Consider the following 21,466-nt stretch of genomic DNA (forward strand, 5'->3'; position numbering starts at 1 on the left):
GTACGTTTCACACGCAATATCAGCAAATGTACAAAAATATTACGAGAAATAGAAAGTTACAATGCGAAGAATTACAGTGATACATTTTTATAACGAAACTCATGCTCGCGTACGCGTACTTACCTTCAGCAATTTAGCAGCTTCATCGTATTGCGGTAGCGGCGGCTTGACGTCCTCGGCAGTAGTGCTGGTAGTCGTTTGTTGCTGCTGCTGCTGCTGCTGCTGTTGTTGAGCCTGCGCCACGAGAGCACCGAGCAGCGATCCGTTCAGCTTGGTCGGTTTGGCCAGATTCAGAACGATCGCCGTGGGTATTTGCATAGTGGTGCTGTTCTTAGTCTGATTTTTCTTATTGTTGATCGCAGTCAGAGTCGCAGAGTCGAGAATAGCGGTTGTATTGTTCGGTTGCGCTTGCAGGAAGGCCGCGAGACTCGCCTTTGCGTTAAGTTGTTGAATCGTGGCATGCTGTTGTTGTTGAATCTGTTGTTGCGATTGTTGTTGGTTCTGTTGTTGTTGCTGGTGCTGCTGCTGCTGTTGCTGGTGCTGCTGCTGCTGCTGTTGCAAGTGCTGAAGCTGTTGCAAATGTATAGCCAATTGTTGTTGCTGCATTTTGTTTTGTATGTGCTGCTGGAGCACTAGCTTTTCGGCGCGCATCGTCGGCGGCTGCGTCTGGCGGATCTGCTGGAGTTGCTGTTGCGACTTGTACAGTTCGCGCTGTAACTCCTCTATCCGCTTCCTCTGCACCTTGATGATATCATCTCCTGAAACACGAACTGCGTCGTAAAAACACCCACGTGCGCCGCCTTTTGAATCAACGGTCTCACTCGAAAGTCTCAACGCCTTTCGCGCGCGCGCACACCAATGTTTCGATAATAACGCGGAGATACCGAGATGATTTTTACCTGGCGGGCTCGACGGATCGTCGTGTTCGCTGCTGTGAGGGGAGGCCGTTCGCGGACTGTTAGGCTCCTCCTTCACGGTGGAGCATGGGCTCTTGGCTTGAGAGCTGGACTCGTCCGTCGCCATCGGACCAGGTGTGTCCATTAGGATATGGCCCATGTGCGTCACGTGCGGTCCGTTGGAATTGATGGTCAAGTTGTTGGTGGATGACTCCGTGAAAGGCTTCAATCGCTCAATCAGCTGCGGTTTTGAGCCCGACACCGGCAGATTTCGTCGTTTCAATTCCACTTTGAGATCGCTCACTGCGAATATGATATGTGAAATTATTTGCTGCTCTTTATAATGAATTCACAAATCTTTAAATCTTCTGTCTTTGTCAATGCAAAATTCAGTTTGCATCAGACACTAATTTAATCACATGTTTTTATATTTAAGAAATCGTGTAAATCTTTTCAATAATAAAATTTCTAATAATAAAAAAGTTGCAAAACATTCTGCTTGAAAAATCGTAAGATGAATGTGTAATCTTTGTTACGAAAGAATTCGCTATAATTAATACCTTGCGCCGCCATTTTTGCACTTTTGATGCAACTTTAATTTTACCTTTCATGTCCTCCAGCTTGCCCAAGGGCCTCAACGGAGGTTGCTCTGAAGGATTGTTCGAAGAGCTCGACGGTGCCGGGCTGGCAGCGTTTGCGCTGCTTCCGCTTACGCTACCAGCATCGCTGGCGCCGCTGCTCGTGAGCGACAGTGGTTTCTGCGCGGCTGGCAAGATGATCTGTGGATACTGAGACAAGGGAAAAAAATTCTTTAATCTTTGTCAATGCAAACTCAGCTTGCATCAGATACTAATTTAATCACAAATATTTTTATATTTAGAAATTTAAGAAATCATGTAAATCTTTTCAGTAATAATAACAAAGTTGCAAAATATTCCGCCTGAAAAATCGCAAGATGAATGTGCAATCTTTATTGCGAAAAAATTCGCTATATAATTAATACCTTGTGCTGCCATTCGAGCTGCCACTGGAGAAACAGCTGCTGCTGCTGCAGGAGCAACTCATAACTGGTCTCACCGGGTTGTGCGGCGCCGAGACCGGAAGTGCTAGACGACACCGGCGTCTTCTGCGCGTTCGGCGGGCCCTGTGGCAAGAATCATTACGTGAACCGCGAGGAAGAAAACACACGTCGAAAATGTACGGTCGCCACGTTTTCGATCATTTATTCGCAATAGTCGTGACGATTCACATTCGGCATGAACCCGGCCTTTGTGCGTCTCTTTACGTAACGTCCGCTCACGATGAGCCGCGAACAGATTTCAGATATATTTCCCGACATCGCTCTGTCTGGCGCCCGGTGCATCGCGAAGAGGAGGCGAAGGTGGGTGACGTAGCTCCGGTCCAGGCTCCGCGCCGAGTGATAAATGATACATCAAGATGTTTTCTGCGCCCTCATTTGCACGCCCATTCCCGGCTCGCTTTCACACCGGCCACACTGTATCTCGGCTGTTTCGGGCCGCGCGCGGTCCGTGGTTCGGCGCGGTTCGACGCGGTCCAACGTCTATCGAGCCCGGGGGAGGAGATCCCGCCGCTCTCTCGCCGCTCCCTGGCTTCCTCGCTCTTAGGTGCAATTAGCGCTCGAATTACTCAGAGCTAACGAGGTGGGTCCCGAGCCCCTCTCTCCTTCTCTCTCTCTTTCTCGCGAGAGATCGCGAGAGTTAATCACCTGATACGATCTCCCTTCGAGGTTCCTTCGGGGCCCCGAAGGCTCTTCCGCCGCTCTCTGGCCCACGGGAGCAGAGATTCACGGTCCGTGCTCCGTACTCGTTTTTACCTCGCCTTCTTCTTGCTCTTCAACCACCACCACCACCTCCTCTTCTTCTTCTCCTTCTTCTTCTTCTTGTTCCGAGAACATCCTTTTTGCTCGTTTCGTCTCTTTGCCCCGGCTCGTTGCCACGCCGAAATGCGGACCTCCGTTAGCCCACACTGCCCGGCCGCAGAAACTAGTTTGTAGTGCCACACGGCGGTCTCGTCGTATGCGATAATTATCGCTCGCCTCTGTATACACTTTGGCCGTGGCCTCGGATCGAAAAATACTTTGCACCTCGTGCATCGCGTCCCACCCGTTTATCGACCCCGGTGCCGCGATTGAAGAATTTTCGATAAAATTTTTCGATCGTGTTTATTTACCGAAAGGCGGCTTTAAGCTAGAAGATTTTTCTGTGCTCCGTAAATCATAGATAAATAATTCCCACTGATCTCCAGATCCACGTTCTATCCGCCAATTAACTGATCAATTAACTATTCAAAGAATCTTGCAATAATATGAGAATTTTATATTCGATTCGAGTATAGAATATAAATAGAAGTTAATTCAAATGATCACAAATGTCGCTTCTAATTCCATAGCATGTTGTTATAAATTCATGATTGGTATTAACGTTTAATATTCAGATCTTTCGAAAATAGTATGTAAACATTCATATTACGCAATATCGATTACGTTTAAAGAACTGCGAGACGCATCGGCAAGCGCGGACAATGATGTCAGAATTTCGGCGCCTCAAGAATATCCTTTAATAACTCGCAACGCGATTCAATAGTCATTCTGTCGATATAATGCTTCGCGTAATAAACTCGATACCTCCAGAGACGAGAATGGACAGTATCATTCTGCAGCTCGAACAATTAAAAAAAAAAAAAAAAAAACCGTCTCGTACGCTGCTCTCCTTCGTGCAAGTCACAGAATGACACGGTTGTTCTCGTCTCCGCCGAAATGTTGACACAATAAATTGAAAGCGAAACTTACTTTATACTCGTGGAACTTGATCGTCCGGGTCTTGGGCTGGCTCTTGGTCTTCGACTTCTTTCTGTTCTTGTCCTTCCCGGGAGCGTCGCTCCTTTGGCACGTGGTGGCAGCCACGGCGGCGGCGGCGGCGGCTATCGGGCTCGGCTGGGGCCGCGGGGTGATTGCCGCCGGCGGCGGCGCCGGGGGCGACGCTATCGAGATGTTGGACAGGGGGCTCAGGCTCGACGTCGTCGAGCCCAGGGACATCGGGCTCGGCGCCGGCGCCAATGGTAGAAGAGTCGTCGATGGGCCATTCGTCTGGCTCGCCTATTGAAAAAGAGAAAGAGATTGTTGTCGGTGGTTTTTCGAACTTCCACTGTGCGGCACGCGATATCGATCGCCATCAATGTAATTGTCATTGGCGACCCCCTAAATGTCGTCGCGATTAATCTTCGTTGCGTTCGATCATCGCTTTCGTCACCGTCCAGCTGTTTCGAAATCGACCTCGAAAAACTGATGCAATTTTCTCTTTATCGCGAAAGACGGACCTCGATGACGCGCCATGGATGTCATAAGGACAATCACGGTGAGTCGAAATTTTTCAAATTGCCGTTTCAAGTTTACCTGCGTAGACGTGTGCTGCTGGTTCTGTTGAACCTGCTGCTGTTGACTCTGCGTGCCTACGACAGTGTTGCAAAGCTCGGCGAAGGTCTGTATCGTCGACTCCGTGGACGTCTGTTGGAAGACGGGAGACGTCGACGAGACCACGACGGCACCACCGGTGGTCGGTATGCTGAGAGAAACCGTGACGATGCCCGCAGAAGTCGCCGCGGTCTCCAGAACGTCCGACGATCGCGATTCCAGCTGCGGTGAGGGCGCGCCCTCCGAGCTCTGCGAGTCATCCTCGAAGGTGATGTAGTGGTCCGGGTGCTGGGGTTTCGTCACCTGCCCCTCGCAGGTAGCCTTGAAGGAAATGTGGCCCTCTGGGGGGAGAATTTAATTCGTGAAAATCGCAGAATTTAATTTTTCCACATTGCGCTAATAATAAAACAAGGCAAATAAGAAGATTCGTTTTATTACACGGAGAAAATTTTACATCAAAAATTATGTACGGCAGTGGCCGCGCACCGTGAAAGAATTATAAAAATATTTACTACCGTTTTTCACATAACGGCATAGTATTTAAACTTGTAATTCCTTTTATGGTCCGCGGCCACTGCCGTACCATAGTAATTTTTGATATAAAAATGGTAATGGCAGATACTGCTCTTTCTTCCGTTGATGTAGAATTTTCCCATCCAAGTGTTACTTTATTTCTTAGATAGATTAACTAATCCAACGACCGCTGGAGTAATAAGGAAATAAATGAAAAGGCTGTCGAGATACCTTTGACCGCCCTCTCGATGGGCTCTTCAGTATGAAGGATGTTCTTCTGGATGAGTTCGAGCGGCCCGGGTCGATGACTGAGCTGATCGTTGAGCTGATCAGCTAGCCTGGCCTTCTTCAGCATCCGCTGCCGCTCAGCCAGGCTCGGATCGACGTGACCCACATCCTCGAGGATGTGCTGCCGTACCAGTTCGTCCCTGCCCGGTCTCTGCTGGATCTTCGCCTTCAGCAGATCACCCGTCTTCGCCCGCTCCAGCTGCTTCCGTTGCTCGTGAAACGCCGGCGGCGTCTTCAGCGCTGCGAGGGAAAAACATTCTTGTCTCACCTTGTCGTTTCTTATTTACTCTTTCTGGCGCGATTTAATTACAGGCACGACGTCGTGCTAAAATATTGCGTCGAAAGTGCCTTCGAGTGACACGATAATCGGCGATCGTGAAGGAGATTGAAGCGAGATTGTCGTTGGGTTTTTCATTCATAATTTTACACCACAATTTTTTACGTCTCGACAATTTTTTGGTTGGAAAAAAATCGGCCGAATTTCCGCGTCTCGGTACGCGACATAGCGCATACTGCAAGCATCAATTCCGGGATGATGACTCTCAAAAGAAGTTCGTACGGTGCCATTTTGGTGTCAACGTGCCGCGTCCCCCGCATTCTCCAACGCCATTAAGTCGCCGGATAAATGATCCCCGAAGTGTGTCCCCTATCACTATTTCCGGACGCGGATGCTGCCGGGCGTCTTCATTACGCGGAATAAAAGGCATGTACGCGCGCCCACCTCGACGGCCGTCGGCCGATGTGGCAACGGAAATGTGAAAATACACGGGCGCCCTGGTATTTTAAACCGCGTGCCATAAGTTTCCATTCGCCGTGCCGTGGACAGGGCACGCCGCCGCCCCGTCGCAGGTTTTTTTTAGCGGCTTCGAGATTAATCGCGGATGTAATTCCCTTGTGCGTCGGCACAGTCGAAAGAGATGCAACTTTGTCTCGAATATTACTCTTCAACTCGTTACGGAGAATTTACGGTACTTTTGCGAAGATACCGAGGATGAATAAAAACTAGAGGGGAGGAGGTTCTCGTATTATCATATTGAAAATAGCACTAAATTTGAAAGATTATTATTATAACTGTTATAACCGTCAATGTGTAGATTATGGATATCGACAAACCGATCTATAATGCAACTTTTAAAATAACATTGAAAGTATTCGCAAAGAAAATACAAAATAATAAAAATTTCCTGAAGTTTCGCGGGAATGTTTTGCGGAAAAGTATTAATTTTCGAGAAAAGTAGATTTGTAAATCCGTCGGCTGCGAAAGCGATTATTATTTCCGATCGCGGATATCCACGAGGCAAATTTCAAGTTTCAGAAGTTACAAATGAATGGATATCGCGCGCGGTATCGAAATGAATTCTACACTGCATCTCGCGTAAACGTAAGGCGAACGAGGGCTATCAAACTGCGTATTTTCATCAGCCCGGCGATATATACCGGGTGCTATAAACGCGCCCGACGCGCGGACGGTAACAAGAGCAATATTTTAGGGTGTGACCCAAATAATTACTGGATGCCGGTGCTCTCGTTCTGGTAAACATTTGGTATCCGTCGTAAATCTACCGAGCAACTAGACTGCCGTTCTTACACCGTTGATCGCTCCGGAGATTTCGGGAACAAACACGACGAGCGCGCCGTGCACCGCGCGAATGTTTTTACTTTTGCTTCTTAATTTACTTCGCCGACGCGCATGTCCCGAGTCAGTTTTGCTCGGCAATGCGATGAAGAAGAACGATCGAATTCCTTGCTGTAGAAAGAGCGTGCGTTATAAAAGAGCGAGAAACAACACTTACAGTTGTTTATCAGTATGTTTTTTACGAAAATTATTACGAATAAAATTTTGAAACATAATTTTCTTTCTAAAAATTTATTTTTTGTCATATTCAGAACGTCGATTCGTGTCTTTTTCGGATTAACAGATTCAATTATTAAGAGATTAATTGATCAATTTGGAAACGACCCAATTCGCTTCAATTCAAAACTCGTAAAAACGGCGGATAACTGCCAATTTGTTAATCATTGCCAACCAATTAAGCATGATCTAGAAGTGTCCTAGATATTAGCTGTATACTTTTTACAATTCTCAAAGCGCTACGATAATTAACTGCGTGCGTGAGACAATCGGTCCCACGCTTTAACGAAGATGTTTTTAAGACCGCGGAGACTAACTGACAATGACGTTCAATAACGCGTTGTAACGCGAAAGCTACAGGGATCGCAACACACACGGGCAAAGGTTTAACAGCCCCGAGTCGTACAAGCGCAATTTTCCGCGGCGCGAAACGGAAAAAGAAAAAGAAATATAAACGGTGCAATAAACAAGCGGATCAACACTTACGTGGCATGATGCCTTGCGCAACCAGCTGATTGATGGGTCGCCTCAGCATTAGCTTCACCTTCAGCGCTGCAACAGAAAAAGGATGCCGCCGGTCATAAAGTGCGCCTCCTTAGTTATGGGGAAGAAATTAGGGGCCGATTCGAGGGAGCGGCCGCCTCTTCGTGGAACTTTTATTCGAACGAGTGCGTTGCACCGCGACGAGACGCGGAGGGAGAGGGAGTCGCTCGTGAAATCCTCCCGTCTCTCGACGGCATCGCTCCAATTTCTGCGGGATTTCCGCGGAGGAGTCGCGACAGCCGCGAAATCTCAAGTCGCGACGCGAGATGCTTCTATAAAAATCACGGAGATCAAAGTCGATCATTCGCCCTAACTCGGCGCAGGCTTTTTCCTGCTGTGTTATTTTCCCTGCGCGTGTCGCGCATTTTCTGGTTCTTTTAAAGACAAATAGTGGTCGTAAAATAATAATTTTTATTACAAGATGATGGTTAAAGACGCAATCAAATCGACAATTTATTGAGCCTAATTTATTAAGAATATAATATTATTTATTTAATATAATACAAAAATAGCTTGTGTCAAAAATAAAAATTTAGAAATATGCTATAAATATTTTATTTTTTCCAAAAAAAATTATAGATGAAATATACTTCTTACAATTTTTACCTGTGTTATAGTCTCTTAATAATAGTACGCGTGAAGTTAGCCCCCCAATATTAGAAATAATTAAGTTATTTTACATAATTCAATTGCACAAACAAAAATTTAAACTGTATGTAAATGTGCAAACAAAAATCTATCGATTAGGTTGATTAAAAACCATTTTTGTAAAAATTGGGAGGCTAATGTGAAATTGCCCCCCCCCCCAAATTTTTTTTAAATAACTTTTTTACTAGAGGTATGCAAACGAAAATAAAAGAAGTGCAATCATGTGCAAACAATGTGCAATCGAATCATGTAAAATAACTTAATTATTTCTAATATTGAGGGACTAACTTCATGCGTATTTAATAGTATCCATTTTTTATCTTATATATATTTCTTAACGAAAAATAATTTTAAATTAAATTTTTACTTAACTAATATAACTTAACATATTCGTTATACAAATATTTTCAATCACACATCGTTGACGCATTCTAATTAATCTACTTCTAATTTATCTAATTTATCACACATTTATCATACATTTATTAATCTAATTTATCTACTTTTCCGCAAATCAGGAAATGCGAATGATAAAAGTCTGATAAGGATGATGAAGATAAAAATGCGTTGAGGATCAAAGAACGAAGAAACGCGCGGCTCTTTCTTCGCGCAGGATGAAGCACCCGAGTACAAATTAACACACAAAAGACCCGGCGGTTATAAATACGCGTACAACGCAGGCCAGATTGCATAAATTGCTCACAAAAGAAGAAGAACAAAAACGTAGAGATTGTAAGGCCGTACAATTTGAATTCAAAGCAGTCAATATTCCGACGAAATGCCTGGCGCACTGCCTTTGAACGTAATGGTTTATCCGCGGTAAGATTTGCTACTTTAATGCTGCTGCTGGACTCGTAACCGGTCCAAGTTTCCTCCGAACTCGTCAACAAACGTTAGATTGGTAGCTCTTCCCTGATTTATCGTGTCTTTTTAAAAGCAGGTACAATCGTCAGCACATTTAGAAAATTATATTTATAATTTTTATAATTTAAAAAATTTTTGTTAATTAATGTAATAAAAATTTTCTTGTATACCAATGTTACAATGAATTATAACGAATAAAATCACCAGACAAACGTATATATACTTATTTACTTGGTTGCGAAGATTTAGTGATAGACAAAATGTATTTTCCTATTGCATGGTTTCATTTAAATTACGATTGTTTTAAGATTGAAATAGACTCACTGAAATTTCGGGCAACATTGCATTTTGGCATTACATAGCTAGTCTGATGCTGTTCGGAGTGATCTATCGCACCTATTATCTATCGCACTTATTTTAAACAAAGATGTAGTCTAGAATGTTAAAAGGTACGTTTATCTTAGAATGCCATTTTTTATTTTTATGCCTTACAATCGCATATAATTACATTTAGTAAGCGTGGAAGTTTTAAATTGTTAAAATATACATTTTATTCATTTTTATGTTTTAAAATCTTCTAACATGTCATTTGGTAAGATTAGAATTTTAGTATTTACATTTTCCTTACTGCGATGTATCGAAATCTTATATTTTACATAAAAACAAATAATCTAAAATGCTAAAATCTATATTTTATTCATTTTTATGTCTTAGAATCTCATATTATAGAATTCTAGACCATTTTTGTTTAAAATATTTATATAATTATAAATGTTTGTATCAAAATTTTTTATCCCTATAAAACGTTAGTATTTTCTTCGTACAAAATGTGCAATCTCGCGCAATTACGTTCCTAGCATGATTTCCAGGATCGATAATGAGGATACCGATCAAGAATACTCGTTAAAAGATAAGACTATTGCGATTAAAGTGTATCGATAAGATTCTAGAATGTTTGCTTACACCTTGTACTTTGCAGTCATAATAATTCGTATTCGAACGTGATTCCAAATCGGTGCGTCCTGCGATTATCGCTCCCGTATCGTAATTATTCACGCCAATTAGCGAATTTGTTGAATTAAATTAGGTCGGTTGGTTAATCAGAAACCAGTGAAGAACCTGTTAGTCGACTTAACTTCACCGTGGTCAATCTAGTCTTTTAATAATACGATTAATGCAAACTCTTAATAATATTTCGCAATATCATTCTGTTTATGGTAAATCGACTTTACTCTGCAATGTCGTAATAGAGATCGCGTTTTATGAATCATCACGATATCTCTGGTAAAATAGACCTTTTCAAAATATACTCAGATGTAATCATAAAAAAGCTTTCAAATTTTAGTATTTTTTAGAATTTTAAAGTTTCTACAAGTTTAAAAATAAAAAGTAAATTTTATTCTATTTTTAATCTCAATTTTCTTTGTAACCAAAAGATGGTTAATAAAGATTTGAATGGATTGAAATCCTCCTGCTTGCAAAGCGAAACGGAGCACGGAGCGTAACAGAGCAAATTCAGACTGGAGCGGAGCGCATTAACGATGAAACACGAGAGGAAGGATAAAAGACGCGGAGAAGATAGATGCTAACGACCAAACCGGCGCTAGCTACCGAGAGATACGCTGGACCGAAGAGACCAACTCTCTCTCTCTCTCTCTATCTCTCTCTCTCTCTTTCTGAGGTATGGCACACGTGCATAGTTGCACACGTGCATAGTTGTCCCATGTAGCCGATGGCACGGCAGGTTACGACTTCGTGGCTCGTGGCCGATCGCGCTTACGCGAATTCCCACCGTGTTTCGCATTTCTTGGAGCTTCCGTCGTTGTTTCGCCACGGTAAACCGTGCCGCACCGTGATGGCTAATTTCTTAACCTCGCTGGAATCCCGCATCCTTCGAGGTACGCGCAAATTCAGTCTTAACATGTAAGTGAGAATATTTTTCTGGAGAGAGCAGAAAAGTGACAAAAAAATAACTTTGGAAGAGAAATTTTTAAAGATAAAAAAATTGTTAAGCCAAAAAATAGTTAAATGCAATTTTCTGCGCCATCCAGTAAAAAAAAAAAGCAAGTTCAAGAACATCTTGAAATAATTTCATCGGATCAAGTAACTCTTTTATGAGAGATATGTGAGAGGAAGATTTATTATTCGAAGACGACGCGATTTCGAGAGCTCTTGGGGGACTGCTAGAGTTTGTTAGACATTCGTTTTCTCTGGAGATTACATTGCTGTTATCAATCGAAAGCAGCCGCTCATTATTTATAGAGCCCGCGTGTGAGAATACATGAATGATAAACGGATCGAAATATTTGCCGGTGTTGTTAGCGCTATCTATCATATTCCAGTATTTCCAAATGTTTACACAGTCAACACAGTAAATCTCGCGGCAGACATCTTTTACGATTGCAATAAAACTCACGACGGTAATATTGTATCAATATTATCGTACTACTTCTCCATTCCATCGATTTTGAGGCTCCGGACTTACTTACGCGAGCGTTCGCGCATCGTATTTGCGGATGTATATCGAGTTGCGCGATAAACTAAATTCATTACCGAGCTCCCACGCATCGGCCGCTAGTTCGTGTTAATTGCAAAGTTTCTGGATGCCGAGAGATATGGGAACCACGCGTCGCCGTAAGCATTCGCGAGCCGTCCATAGAATGCAGATTCGCGCGGCGCATTCCTGGGAGGCGATTATCCCAACGTGCGTCGAGGTACAGCCTTTGCCACTTTGATTCTCGCTTCGGCCGTTTCTCCCTCCGTGATGGATCGCACTTATGAATTCTAACTTAACCGGTGGGTAATAATAGGAGGACCTAACCGTATGAAAAATTTAATGATATTTTGTGACGTTACAATAAATGTAATTCCACTTTCTCTGTCTTTTACGCAAGTGACCGTAGAATTCATAAAGCAACTTGCAAGTTTTCAAATGCGATAAAATAAAATCAAAGATAAAATGTCCGATTGCATGCAAGCTGCAATCAACATTCGCAATGTTCTTTTAATCTGCAGATTTAAAGACCACCCAAAGTTTGTCATCAGTTTTACAATTATCTCGCTAACGCGTTCCTTACACGCCTGCTTTACGACGACGGGACAGTCGACGAATAAATCAACGCGACTGGAATCCTCAACGCGACGTTAAGGCGGTTAAAGAGGATCCGGAAGACACCGGATTCCTTCGGCAATCTCATAAATATTAGCCTCCGTGAATTCGTCTCTACGACCGCCACCGTCTTGACCCCAATTTTCCGTTTCACCCTTCGGCCGACTCGACAAATTGTCGCCGTGTTTTACCGCGGCGTTCATCGACACCCTCGATCCTCCGGCCGTGTCGTAACAAGAGGCATAAAACACGATACTATGCATTTACCGCGACGTATTTATTGGGGGCCGAAGATATTGCATTCTGGCTAATGGGACAATTTGCAGGACCTAGCAAGTATTATTAGATCGATGCTACGTAAAAAGGTCTATGAATATCAGCTAGCTTTCGCAGTACATCATCATATCAGCTACAAATCGCAAATGTGATGCACTTCCTGGAGAGTTCTAAGACCGCAAGATACTTGCAATGAGTAAATAAAAATCGATATTGATTGTCCATAGATACGCTGAAAAAGCGACCATGAGTTATTACGGTAATTTTCATCGATATTATATCGCATGTTTATTCAAAATGTGAAACACGATGTTCCAGACATCGTAAATGTTAATAACGGTATTCATAAAAGTGTGAAGATTTTTACAAGACTATAAAATTACGATCGAGATATAACATTCCGTGCAGTCAGGATCGTGTGTTTTCGAGACACCGAGTAGATGGATAGAAGTCGGGCATTCACGAAATAGAAAGGCAGACTACGTAAGCCCGCATAAGACACGTTTACGTCTTACGGGCGGGGGTGATCCAATAATACGGCAGCTTTGGGTATAAATAAAGCCTGCGAGGCCCGGAGATCTCGCGAGAGTTGTCTTGTCGTCTTCTCTCCTCTGTCATCCTCTCCCGGCTCCCTCTCCACCGCTTATCTCTCTCGTCCACCACTTCATGGTCTTCGATCTTCTAGTTCCATCCTGCCACACGTTTTATCGCGTGATGTCTTTTCTTCTTTTCTTCCTCGCCTTCTCCGCTCCGAACGAAACGTGACATTTTTTTTTTCAAAATAGAACCGAAAGTCCTCCTTCTCACTCCTGTTCCTATCCGCCTACGTGATTTTCGGGAGATGAGCGGCGTAAACATCTTGATCGCCATGGAATGTTCCATTCCCCAAATAGCGGTCCACTTTATCAACGCGCTTGCGGAATTCTCGATGGAATATTGTAACTCCTCCACGCCAACTATTTCGATCTTTAGTTATTTTTTTCACGCTGAGATTATTCGTCAAAAAGTATGATTTGGGAAAAATGCAATTTTCTTTATTGCACACCCGATAAAAAAGTGGAACATTGTCATTTAAAAAAAATTAAAGTTAGAAATATACGATGATCTAATAATATTTATCATATTGTTGGCACAATGCCAATTATAAAATCAACATTGTGTAAACTTTTATTTAATATTATCCTACTCTCGCACTGACAGCTGCCGTCACGCGAATACTAATTGGAATTCGCCGACGAATTTATCGGCGACCGGCTGAATTTTTCAGTGGCGCGTTTCCCGCCATTGTTTCCCGAGTATACACGCAGCTGGGCGGAGAGTGCACGCCTGTGCATTTGCGTCAAAGAGCGGAAAACAATTGCAAAGGCACAACCGTGAATATCGTCGTGACGAATACCCGATGGCGTCGGTTTGACGTTTGCCACATTTTATATTCCACTCATTACGCCATATTTATATTTAATTGACATTCCATGCGTTATTTCCTATTCGCATTCGCGTCGCGGATATCGCAAACTTACAGAAGATATCTATTTATATCTTAAATTTGATATTTAAAAACGCACAATTAATAATGATAAAATGACAGCAAGAATATTTCTTGAGAGTGAAAACATAAAGTACAAAACTAAAGTACAAAAACTAATTATATTCGACATGAAAAAATTAGATGAGTGACGATAAAAGAGCAGGAAATAGAGAAAAAATTGTAATAGCGATGTAGACATTATGTCTTTTACTGTCCTCAATTTTAATTCCTGGTAATATTTGCAATTGGCATTATTTCGCATTTTACTTTATCTATATAACAAAATATAACTTTGTTCAGCAGACAAATTATGCTCTTGCGGAACGGACGCAATGTATTAACATCGCAAATATACCGCGTTCGATTATATCTGTCACTGCACTGAATATCACGCCAATTAACTAATTAATACAATTAATTTAAATAATATTAATTTAAAATCCATTCTATAACCAGCCAGGTATTGCAAACGACAAATGTACCAAAATACACAGAATTATGCTGTCATCGGCAAATTATAAACCGCGCGCGAATGCAGGTATCTTCTCGATCGCGGCGAGCGGCGCGTATAACTTTCATATTAATCACCCCGCTAGTTAATTCGCTAATGGGATAATCAGCGTGCGACGGGGATACTTGATGCGATTTACTTCATTTTCACGTCGGGGCAGCGCCTACGTTCCTCCAGCTGTTCCAGCCGAGGCCACGGATCGCTTCACGGTGCGCGCAGTAGCCGGGAGGAACGGCGTTTTAATGCGTCGATCGCGCGATACGCATACAAACGCACGCACGCACGCACGCACATATGCTTATATGTAACTTATAGAGCTCACGCGCTCTGGCCCGTGTATATTAACGTTCTACGTAAGCTTAACGCGGCTTCAACACGCTCCGCCTACCGGCTACGCCTTCTAATCGACGTGTGCACTTGTCTTTCGTAATGTCCCTCTCGGAGCGATAGAAGCGTGGATTTACATTTTTTTCTTCCAGTGTTTCCGAGACACCGCGCATCGAGCGCGATGCGTCGTACCTTGAATTTTCTGCGCACTTAACGATCAATTTACCTTCAATGTGGCGATCGGAGCAACGATATTTCTTTATCATTGTTCGACATCTATCGCGCGAGTAAATGTATCATTTGCTTGTACGAGATCCATATCCATATTTTAATTCGTGCAGCTAAAGAAACGCAATGATAAATCGTTCGATAATTTTAGAAAATATGTATATTAATTCGCGAACATTTCGACGAAGTTCTTTGCACAATTATTAATATTTATCGCGTTGTGCATTTTGATACAATCTGGTCGTGTGATAAATAATTGCTATTTCAAAAACTTCTTCAATTCTTATTTAGATTTTCTTCAAAGTATCCTGTATTTGCATTCCTATATTATATATTTTGCATATTTATTTTAATTGTTCGGGATTATTTGAAGATTATTGTAGCGCGTAATAAATATTGCCAAGTCAATTCATTTCAAAATAAAGCCTCGGGTCTCGAATCGTTACACGATTATCTGTCCTCTCATTTAAACACGAAATGCAGGCCGCCGGCACGAGCGATTATCGCGTGCGATGGGCGTGGAAAGAATTTGGAGTGAGCTCGCTAGAGACGATCGGTCCAGTCGACATCCCGCCGTATCTGCACCATTTACTTATGTCGCCCGCTCGCTTCGGCAGAGACACCGAGTCGGACCGTCTGGCGCTCGTAAATTCTGCCCGAAATTCTTAAATATCACGATTCCCTCTCTATTTCTCGCCGCTCTCCCACCCGATCACCCCTTTCCCAAGGAAGGAACCAGTATTTTTAATCGCGCGCGAGCGCCGCTTCTTCCCGCGCGCTCCACCTCCCGCAACCTACGCGTGAAACGTTGCACCACACGACGCTCCGTACGGATGAAGCGCGCAAGACGAGGAGGTTCCAGGATGAGAGGAGACGCGTGTGCGAACGCATGCGGATCCCTCCTAAAAACGGGGTTAACAACACCGGAATCTATTTATTTAGCGGGATAAATCACCGGGAGCTTTACGATGGAGCGTATATTACGCAAATCGGGGCGTTATATCAATCGGCGAGAAGTTCGTTTCCCTTTTTCTCCTCTTTCGCGCCTTTCGCCTCCAATTCGGCCGCTTCCTGCGGCACCTCCTGCTTTTTTCCTCCTTCGCCGCTCCGTTGACGACCGGCCGCGTTTTTCGATCGCCAAATTGCTCACTTTTTTGCTTCCGTCAGACGCGATTCCGTCAAAATGTTTATGTTGTCTCTGATAAAAATTCTGCTATCTTCAGGATAAATGATTACTTCGCATTGTCTCGTATAAACAGTCTCTTTTGAAAATGATACAACTTTGGAAAATTTTGTTAGAACCGATGAACTTAAATAACGCGACAATATATTCCGCTGATCGAAATGTCTTCAGCACGAATGCGCTCGTCGTGTAATCTATTTCTCATCCTTTTCCAGTCGTTATAATCTTTTTATTCCTCTCCCTTTTGATATCGTGCTTCTTTTTTCGCCCCATAACTCGCTCTTCTCGGAAGACGACGACGACGCACGAGGTGCCGAATGGACGTCTGGCGCGTTACATCGCACCTCGAGCTTGTAAAACTTCGTCGTTACTCTCGATATTTCGACGACGATCCTCATTCTCATTGCATATTTAACGCTATGCGGAGCGTGTTCAGAATGCATATTTCTCAGAGATCGTAAATGACGCTTAAGAGGTGCAGAATAATGACTCTATTTATTAATAAGTTCAACGATATTTCTCATTAATTTAGATTTACGTCTTCATTAACATAAATGGTAGACACTCTCGAATAATATAGCGTTCCAAGGTCCGTGTATTGCAAAATTTGACTACAGCTGCATGATTTAGATTCGGGCGGTAAATCGGTCGGAGAGACGGCCCAATATTCGTCAGGAGAAATCGCTCCGATACTCGATTATGTTAATTATCACGCGTACAAATCGGCTGACAATGCTGATATTTAGTCGGTGCTGGCATTGTTTCGAGTATTCGTCCGTCCGTATTATGATTATCGTTCTGGTAAATCAAAGTTTTTTTGCGCGATAAACACCTGCCAAAGTGACAGACGCCGCTTCTTCTGGCGAAAGTCGGCCCTGAGGCATATTAATTAGCAATTGCGAGAAATGAATCGTCGGCAAGCACTTCTCCATGTCATATCACGAGCCCGCTTTGTAACGTTTTTGTCTTGCGCGGTTTCGCAAGGATTATTACAGGAACAACTGCGCGATGCCGACCGATCGGGAGAGTCAATCACGTGCAATCGTCATTATCCCTTAAAAGGTAGGATAAGTACAGAGTGTTACATTTCAGAATGTGCAAAGTCGCAAATATTAGGGACGAAAGAATATATATATAAAAAAAAGGAAAGTCCTTGATTTCGAAAAAACATTTTGTAATAGCAGTAATTTTTTATTAGGCAAGATTCAAAATATATTGTCCAAAATAAAGTCGCAATGCGACAATCCGTATCTTCGTGGCAAACAAATTTTCTTGCAAAGTTAAAAAAAAAAAAAGAAATTGTACATTTTTCGTTATTGCGCGAGTCAAGATTTTTCTAAAAAAACGCTGTCTTCGCTAATCATTGCCTGGCCTCTCGTCGGAGCCACGAAAAGCGCGAGTCGCGAGGAAGGCGATATGAATGCATCGCGGCGCGTACCCACCCACGTGCCCGCGCGCGCTTAGTTGCTGCGCGCTAGATGCTGTGCGGCTCGTTCACCCCTCCAGGTGAAACTGTTTCCTGTGTCGCAAGCCGCATCTCTCATTCCTGAAGGGTCCCTCGCAACTCTCTTTCTCTCGTCGGGCTGCCCCTCGCTGCCCCGTCGCGCTCGCTCGCGCGCCGTCTTCTTTTCTTACGGCGTAGTAATATATCTGGCCCGCGTGGGCGGCCCACGTGGGCTTGACAGCTAGGCCCACGGGAAACTGGTTACACCCACAACTACGCTCCGACTTTACGCCGCGAAGAGAAGAGGCACACGCCAGGTAGGTACACACTTTGCCCGGCCACTTCGTCAACGCGCCGGCTGGCTGGCTTTTTGGTAAGACGGAAGCAAGCACGCGTGACGTCTCTTTGATAACCGTGTCGTCTGCTTCACCGATTCATTAGCAATGCCACTGTGACATTTGAAAATATGCAGGAACTCGAGGAAGGGATGGAATATTTATAATTAAATTTTATCACGAGTAGCGAGTCAGTTTGGCCTCAATAAATACCGATCCTAATAAATTATAATTTATTACAGTAAGTTGGTAACGTCAAGTCTATTTTTATCATTTGTTTTCGTAATAAATAGAAAAGGTTGTCACATATGATTATAAGAATGCGATGGTTAGCTGATTTTACAAATAATTCTTCGTTCAATCACTGTAGATTTCTTAAATCAAGTTTCTCTCAAATTTCTTAAATCACATTTATTCTATTAGTTTGTAGCAAATTCCCAGCAAATTCCTAAGCATTCCGTTTTTTTATTCTGAGACTGAAGATACATTCGAGAACAACGAGGATCGAAGAGCGCGCACGTCTCCGTGCCATTTCCCACGAAAAAGTAGCAGCGCTTCTCGCGGCGGCGGGGAGAAAGAGGAAGACGGAGACCTCGTTTCCGCGGAAAACGAGACGTTACCGGTGGAAAAACGGCCCCGTCTAGCGTGTCTAATAAACACGAGTGCGTCTTCCGTCCTCGCGTTTTTTTCCTCTCCGCGCGATGCATCGCGAGCGTGCGCGCACACGCTTCACGGACAATTAATTTACCTCTCGGGGCGGTCTGAAATCGCGCTCGCTCGCTCGCGGACGGACGGGCGGACGGACGCGAACCGTTCCAGAAATGGACTTGGTTTCGCCGGTTGAGATACGATCGTATACGTACGCGCGCACATATCGTACGGCGGCCGTACGCGGAGAAAAACGCCATAACTCCGCGTCGTATATGGCGGCAATGCACAGGTGCATGCCACCGTGCGGCCACTCCGCTCCCTCCGCATCGCCGTTACCACCCTTGCCTCGTCCCTTCGTCCCTCGATCAGACGTGCGTGCAGAATGTCAATTGTTTCTCCGCCTCTCCGCCAGCTCTCTCTCTCTCTCTCTCTCTCTCTCTCTCTCTCTCTCTCTCTCTCTCTCTCTCTCTCTCTCTCTCTCCCCCTTTCTCTCTCCTTCTCACTCTCGCGATATCAAACGCGTTTATTCTCCCCGACACGATACCGTCCTCTTGATCTTTCCTTCTCCTTCTCGCATCTCCGTGATGATTCCGTCGCTTTCCCCTCCCGCTCGGTGAAAACCCGATTGCGGTATACTCGAAGATCATAGGTATCGAATACACACTCTTCCCCTACCATCCCTTCGTTTTTCTCTTTCTCTTTTCTCTTTCTTAGGGAGACTCGGTTGCGATATCCTCGAGTTCGTACGTATCGGACCTCTTCTTCTGTGTCTCCGTATTATCTTGGCTTCTTTCGCTCCGGCCGCCTCGACCAAAGACGAACGGCATACGGTTCGATAAAAAATAATTAGTACGTATGTACGCGGCGGTGCGCTTCTAGAAATAGACCGGTCGCATAATCGCGCGGCCGATTCCGAGACCGCTTTGGAAACCTGCAATCGCGACTCGCAGCGCAACGCCGCCGTGGGGCCCATGTGTGAGGAAACCCATATATTAGCGCGATCAGTCGCTCGCTTCACCTCGGAGAACATTTCTCAAAGATGACGTCTTCTCCAATCTCGCGAGATTAAACGAGCTACGAGGACGCAACGAAAGTCAGTCTTGTTAGGAGCGCGTTATATTGGATTGCCATTTGTTTGCCGTGTCAATGCGACAAATAATAAAATATATTAGAGACGTGACACGCTCACGCGATCGATCATCGATATCGAAATAATAAATATTCCTCGAGAGACAATATTTATCTAATCTTGTATCTGTCGCGAAGGAAAAATTCCAACAGCATATCTCGCTCTATTTTCTCTCTATCCATTCCGATTGCGATCTTTATTTTCCTAGATAGATTTCGAATGGATCTCGAGAGGCTTTGGATGAAATAGTACCACTTAGAAGACACGCCTCATCGAGCAACGAGGTGTAACGCGAGAGCCACCGAAAGAGACACGCGAGCGCGCGCCGCCCCGCGATCGCGCGCGAGCGGTGAGAGTTGAATTTATGAATGAAGCGAGCGAAGGGCGAGCGTGGGCTCGCCCACGCGCTTTATCATAATCGGGACCTCCGGCCTAGTCACGCCTGCCATAACTGCACATGCATAGAGCAAGGTTGCTCGTGAAATCGAACATGTTTCGCTCGCCTATTTGACTACGATTACGCGGTTGCGTGCGCGTCGCGGATGAATGAAACCGCGCGGCCGTTCCTTCATTCATGCGCGCGCCCGCGCGATTTCGAAAGCGCCCTTTCACGCCTCCAAGGGATCTTTCCACAGCACGAATACCTGAGAAAAGTATTGGCTAACTTTGTTTTCGACTGCTCTTGCCCTATCGACTAATGATCAAATAATTTAATATTTAATTATTATATTATAATATTTATAAGAGTGCAGAAAAAATATTTGATTTTATTATCAATCCATCTCTTTGTGAAGTGGAATCCGATTTATCTCTTGGAAGGAAAATAATTAACTAGAGGGTTAAGGTTTCAACGTTCTATCCCGCGCGATTTCCTCGCACTGACGTATCGAACAAGACGGACAGCCATTATCCCGAGGCGCAAGAGGAACCTCCCTCCGTTCCTTCGCTTCCCTCCTTCGTCAGTCCGTCAGTCAGTCTGTCACCTTAACACGAATACGCCACGGGGATGAATAATCCATGGAGCCTCGTGTGCGCGCCGCGAGAGAGACAATGTATGCGTCCCACACAGGAATTTCAGGTGTTTCGACTAACGAGCGATTTGCATGAAACAACGAGGACGTACGGCGACGAAGGAGGGTGAACCAGTTTCGAATCGCGTCGGTTACACATTCGTAATTCTGTGATGCGTCGACAGGCTCGCGTAAGTGTTTTGTCTTCTCCTCATTCTGATTTTTTTTTTTAAGAATGACCAAGCGGATGTGTTGCGAAAATTATACCGAATATAATTAAACGGATGACCAACAACGATAATAATAACAGCTGTTCTGCTAACAGAGAGACTTATATATATATATATATATATATATATAATTAATATTTTTAAATTATTAATAAAATTATACATAATACCAGTTTTTACGATACAGTGAAAATTAATATAGTTATTAATTTAAGATAACAAAAAATCTTAGCCGTTATGTAAAAGTATAACAAGTTGTCGGACGTTAACATTTGTCCTCAAATGCCTGCTGATATTTTTGCCGTACGTGTCTCACGGAACGCGTTCATCGTGCGCAATTACACCGCGAGCGGTGACAGGTGAACGTACGATTCAACGCGAAAAGTAATAACCGAAGATCGGAGGAGGGGAGTGGGAAGGAAGAAAGGGGTCCACCAGTACTCGCGGAGTCCCCTTCGTTACATAAATTGC

The 21,466-nt window shown here is 44.0% G+C and overlaps 1 protein-coding gene across 5 annotated transcripts in view; it reads right to left on the minus strand.

Annotated features, from left to right (window-relative positions):
• Mrtf (Myocardin-related transcription factor) overlaps window positions 1-21,466 on the minus strand; it is a 211,812-nt gene that overhangs the window by 4,885 nt on the left and 185,461 nt on the right. For all 5 annotated transcript variants that reach the window (XM_067359899.1, XM_012367993.2, XM_012367994.2 and 2 more), the window contains 8 exons: window positions 7,466-7,531; window positions 5,071-5,367; window positions 4,309-4,667; window positions 3,706-4,011; window positions 1,900-2,040; window positions 1,501-1,684; window positions 900-1,199; window positions 124-758 (listed from right to left, as the gene is read on the minus strand). In XM_067359899.1, coding sequence (XP_067216000.1) covers window positions 124-758; window positions 900-1,199; window positions 1,501-1,684; window positions 1,900-2,040; window positions 3,706-4,011; window positions 4,309-4,667; window positions 5,071-5,367; window positions 7,466-7,531 — 2,288 coding nt within the window. The remainder of the gene's footprint in view (window positions 1-123; window positions 759-899; window positions 1,200-1,500; window positions 1,685-1,899; window positions 2,041-3,705; window positions 4,012-4,308; window positions 4,668-5,070; window positions 5,368-7,465; window positions 7,532-21,466) is intronic.

This window comes from Linepithema humile, chromosome 1, assembly GCF_040581485.1.
Source record: "Linepithema humile isolate Giens D197 chromosome 1, Lhum_UNIL_v1.0, whole genome shotgun sequence".
In the NCBI taxonomy this organism is placed as follows: Eukaryota; Metazoa; Arthropoda; class Insecta; order Hymenoptera; family Formicidae; genus Linepithema; species Linepithema humile.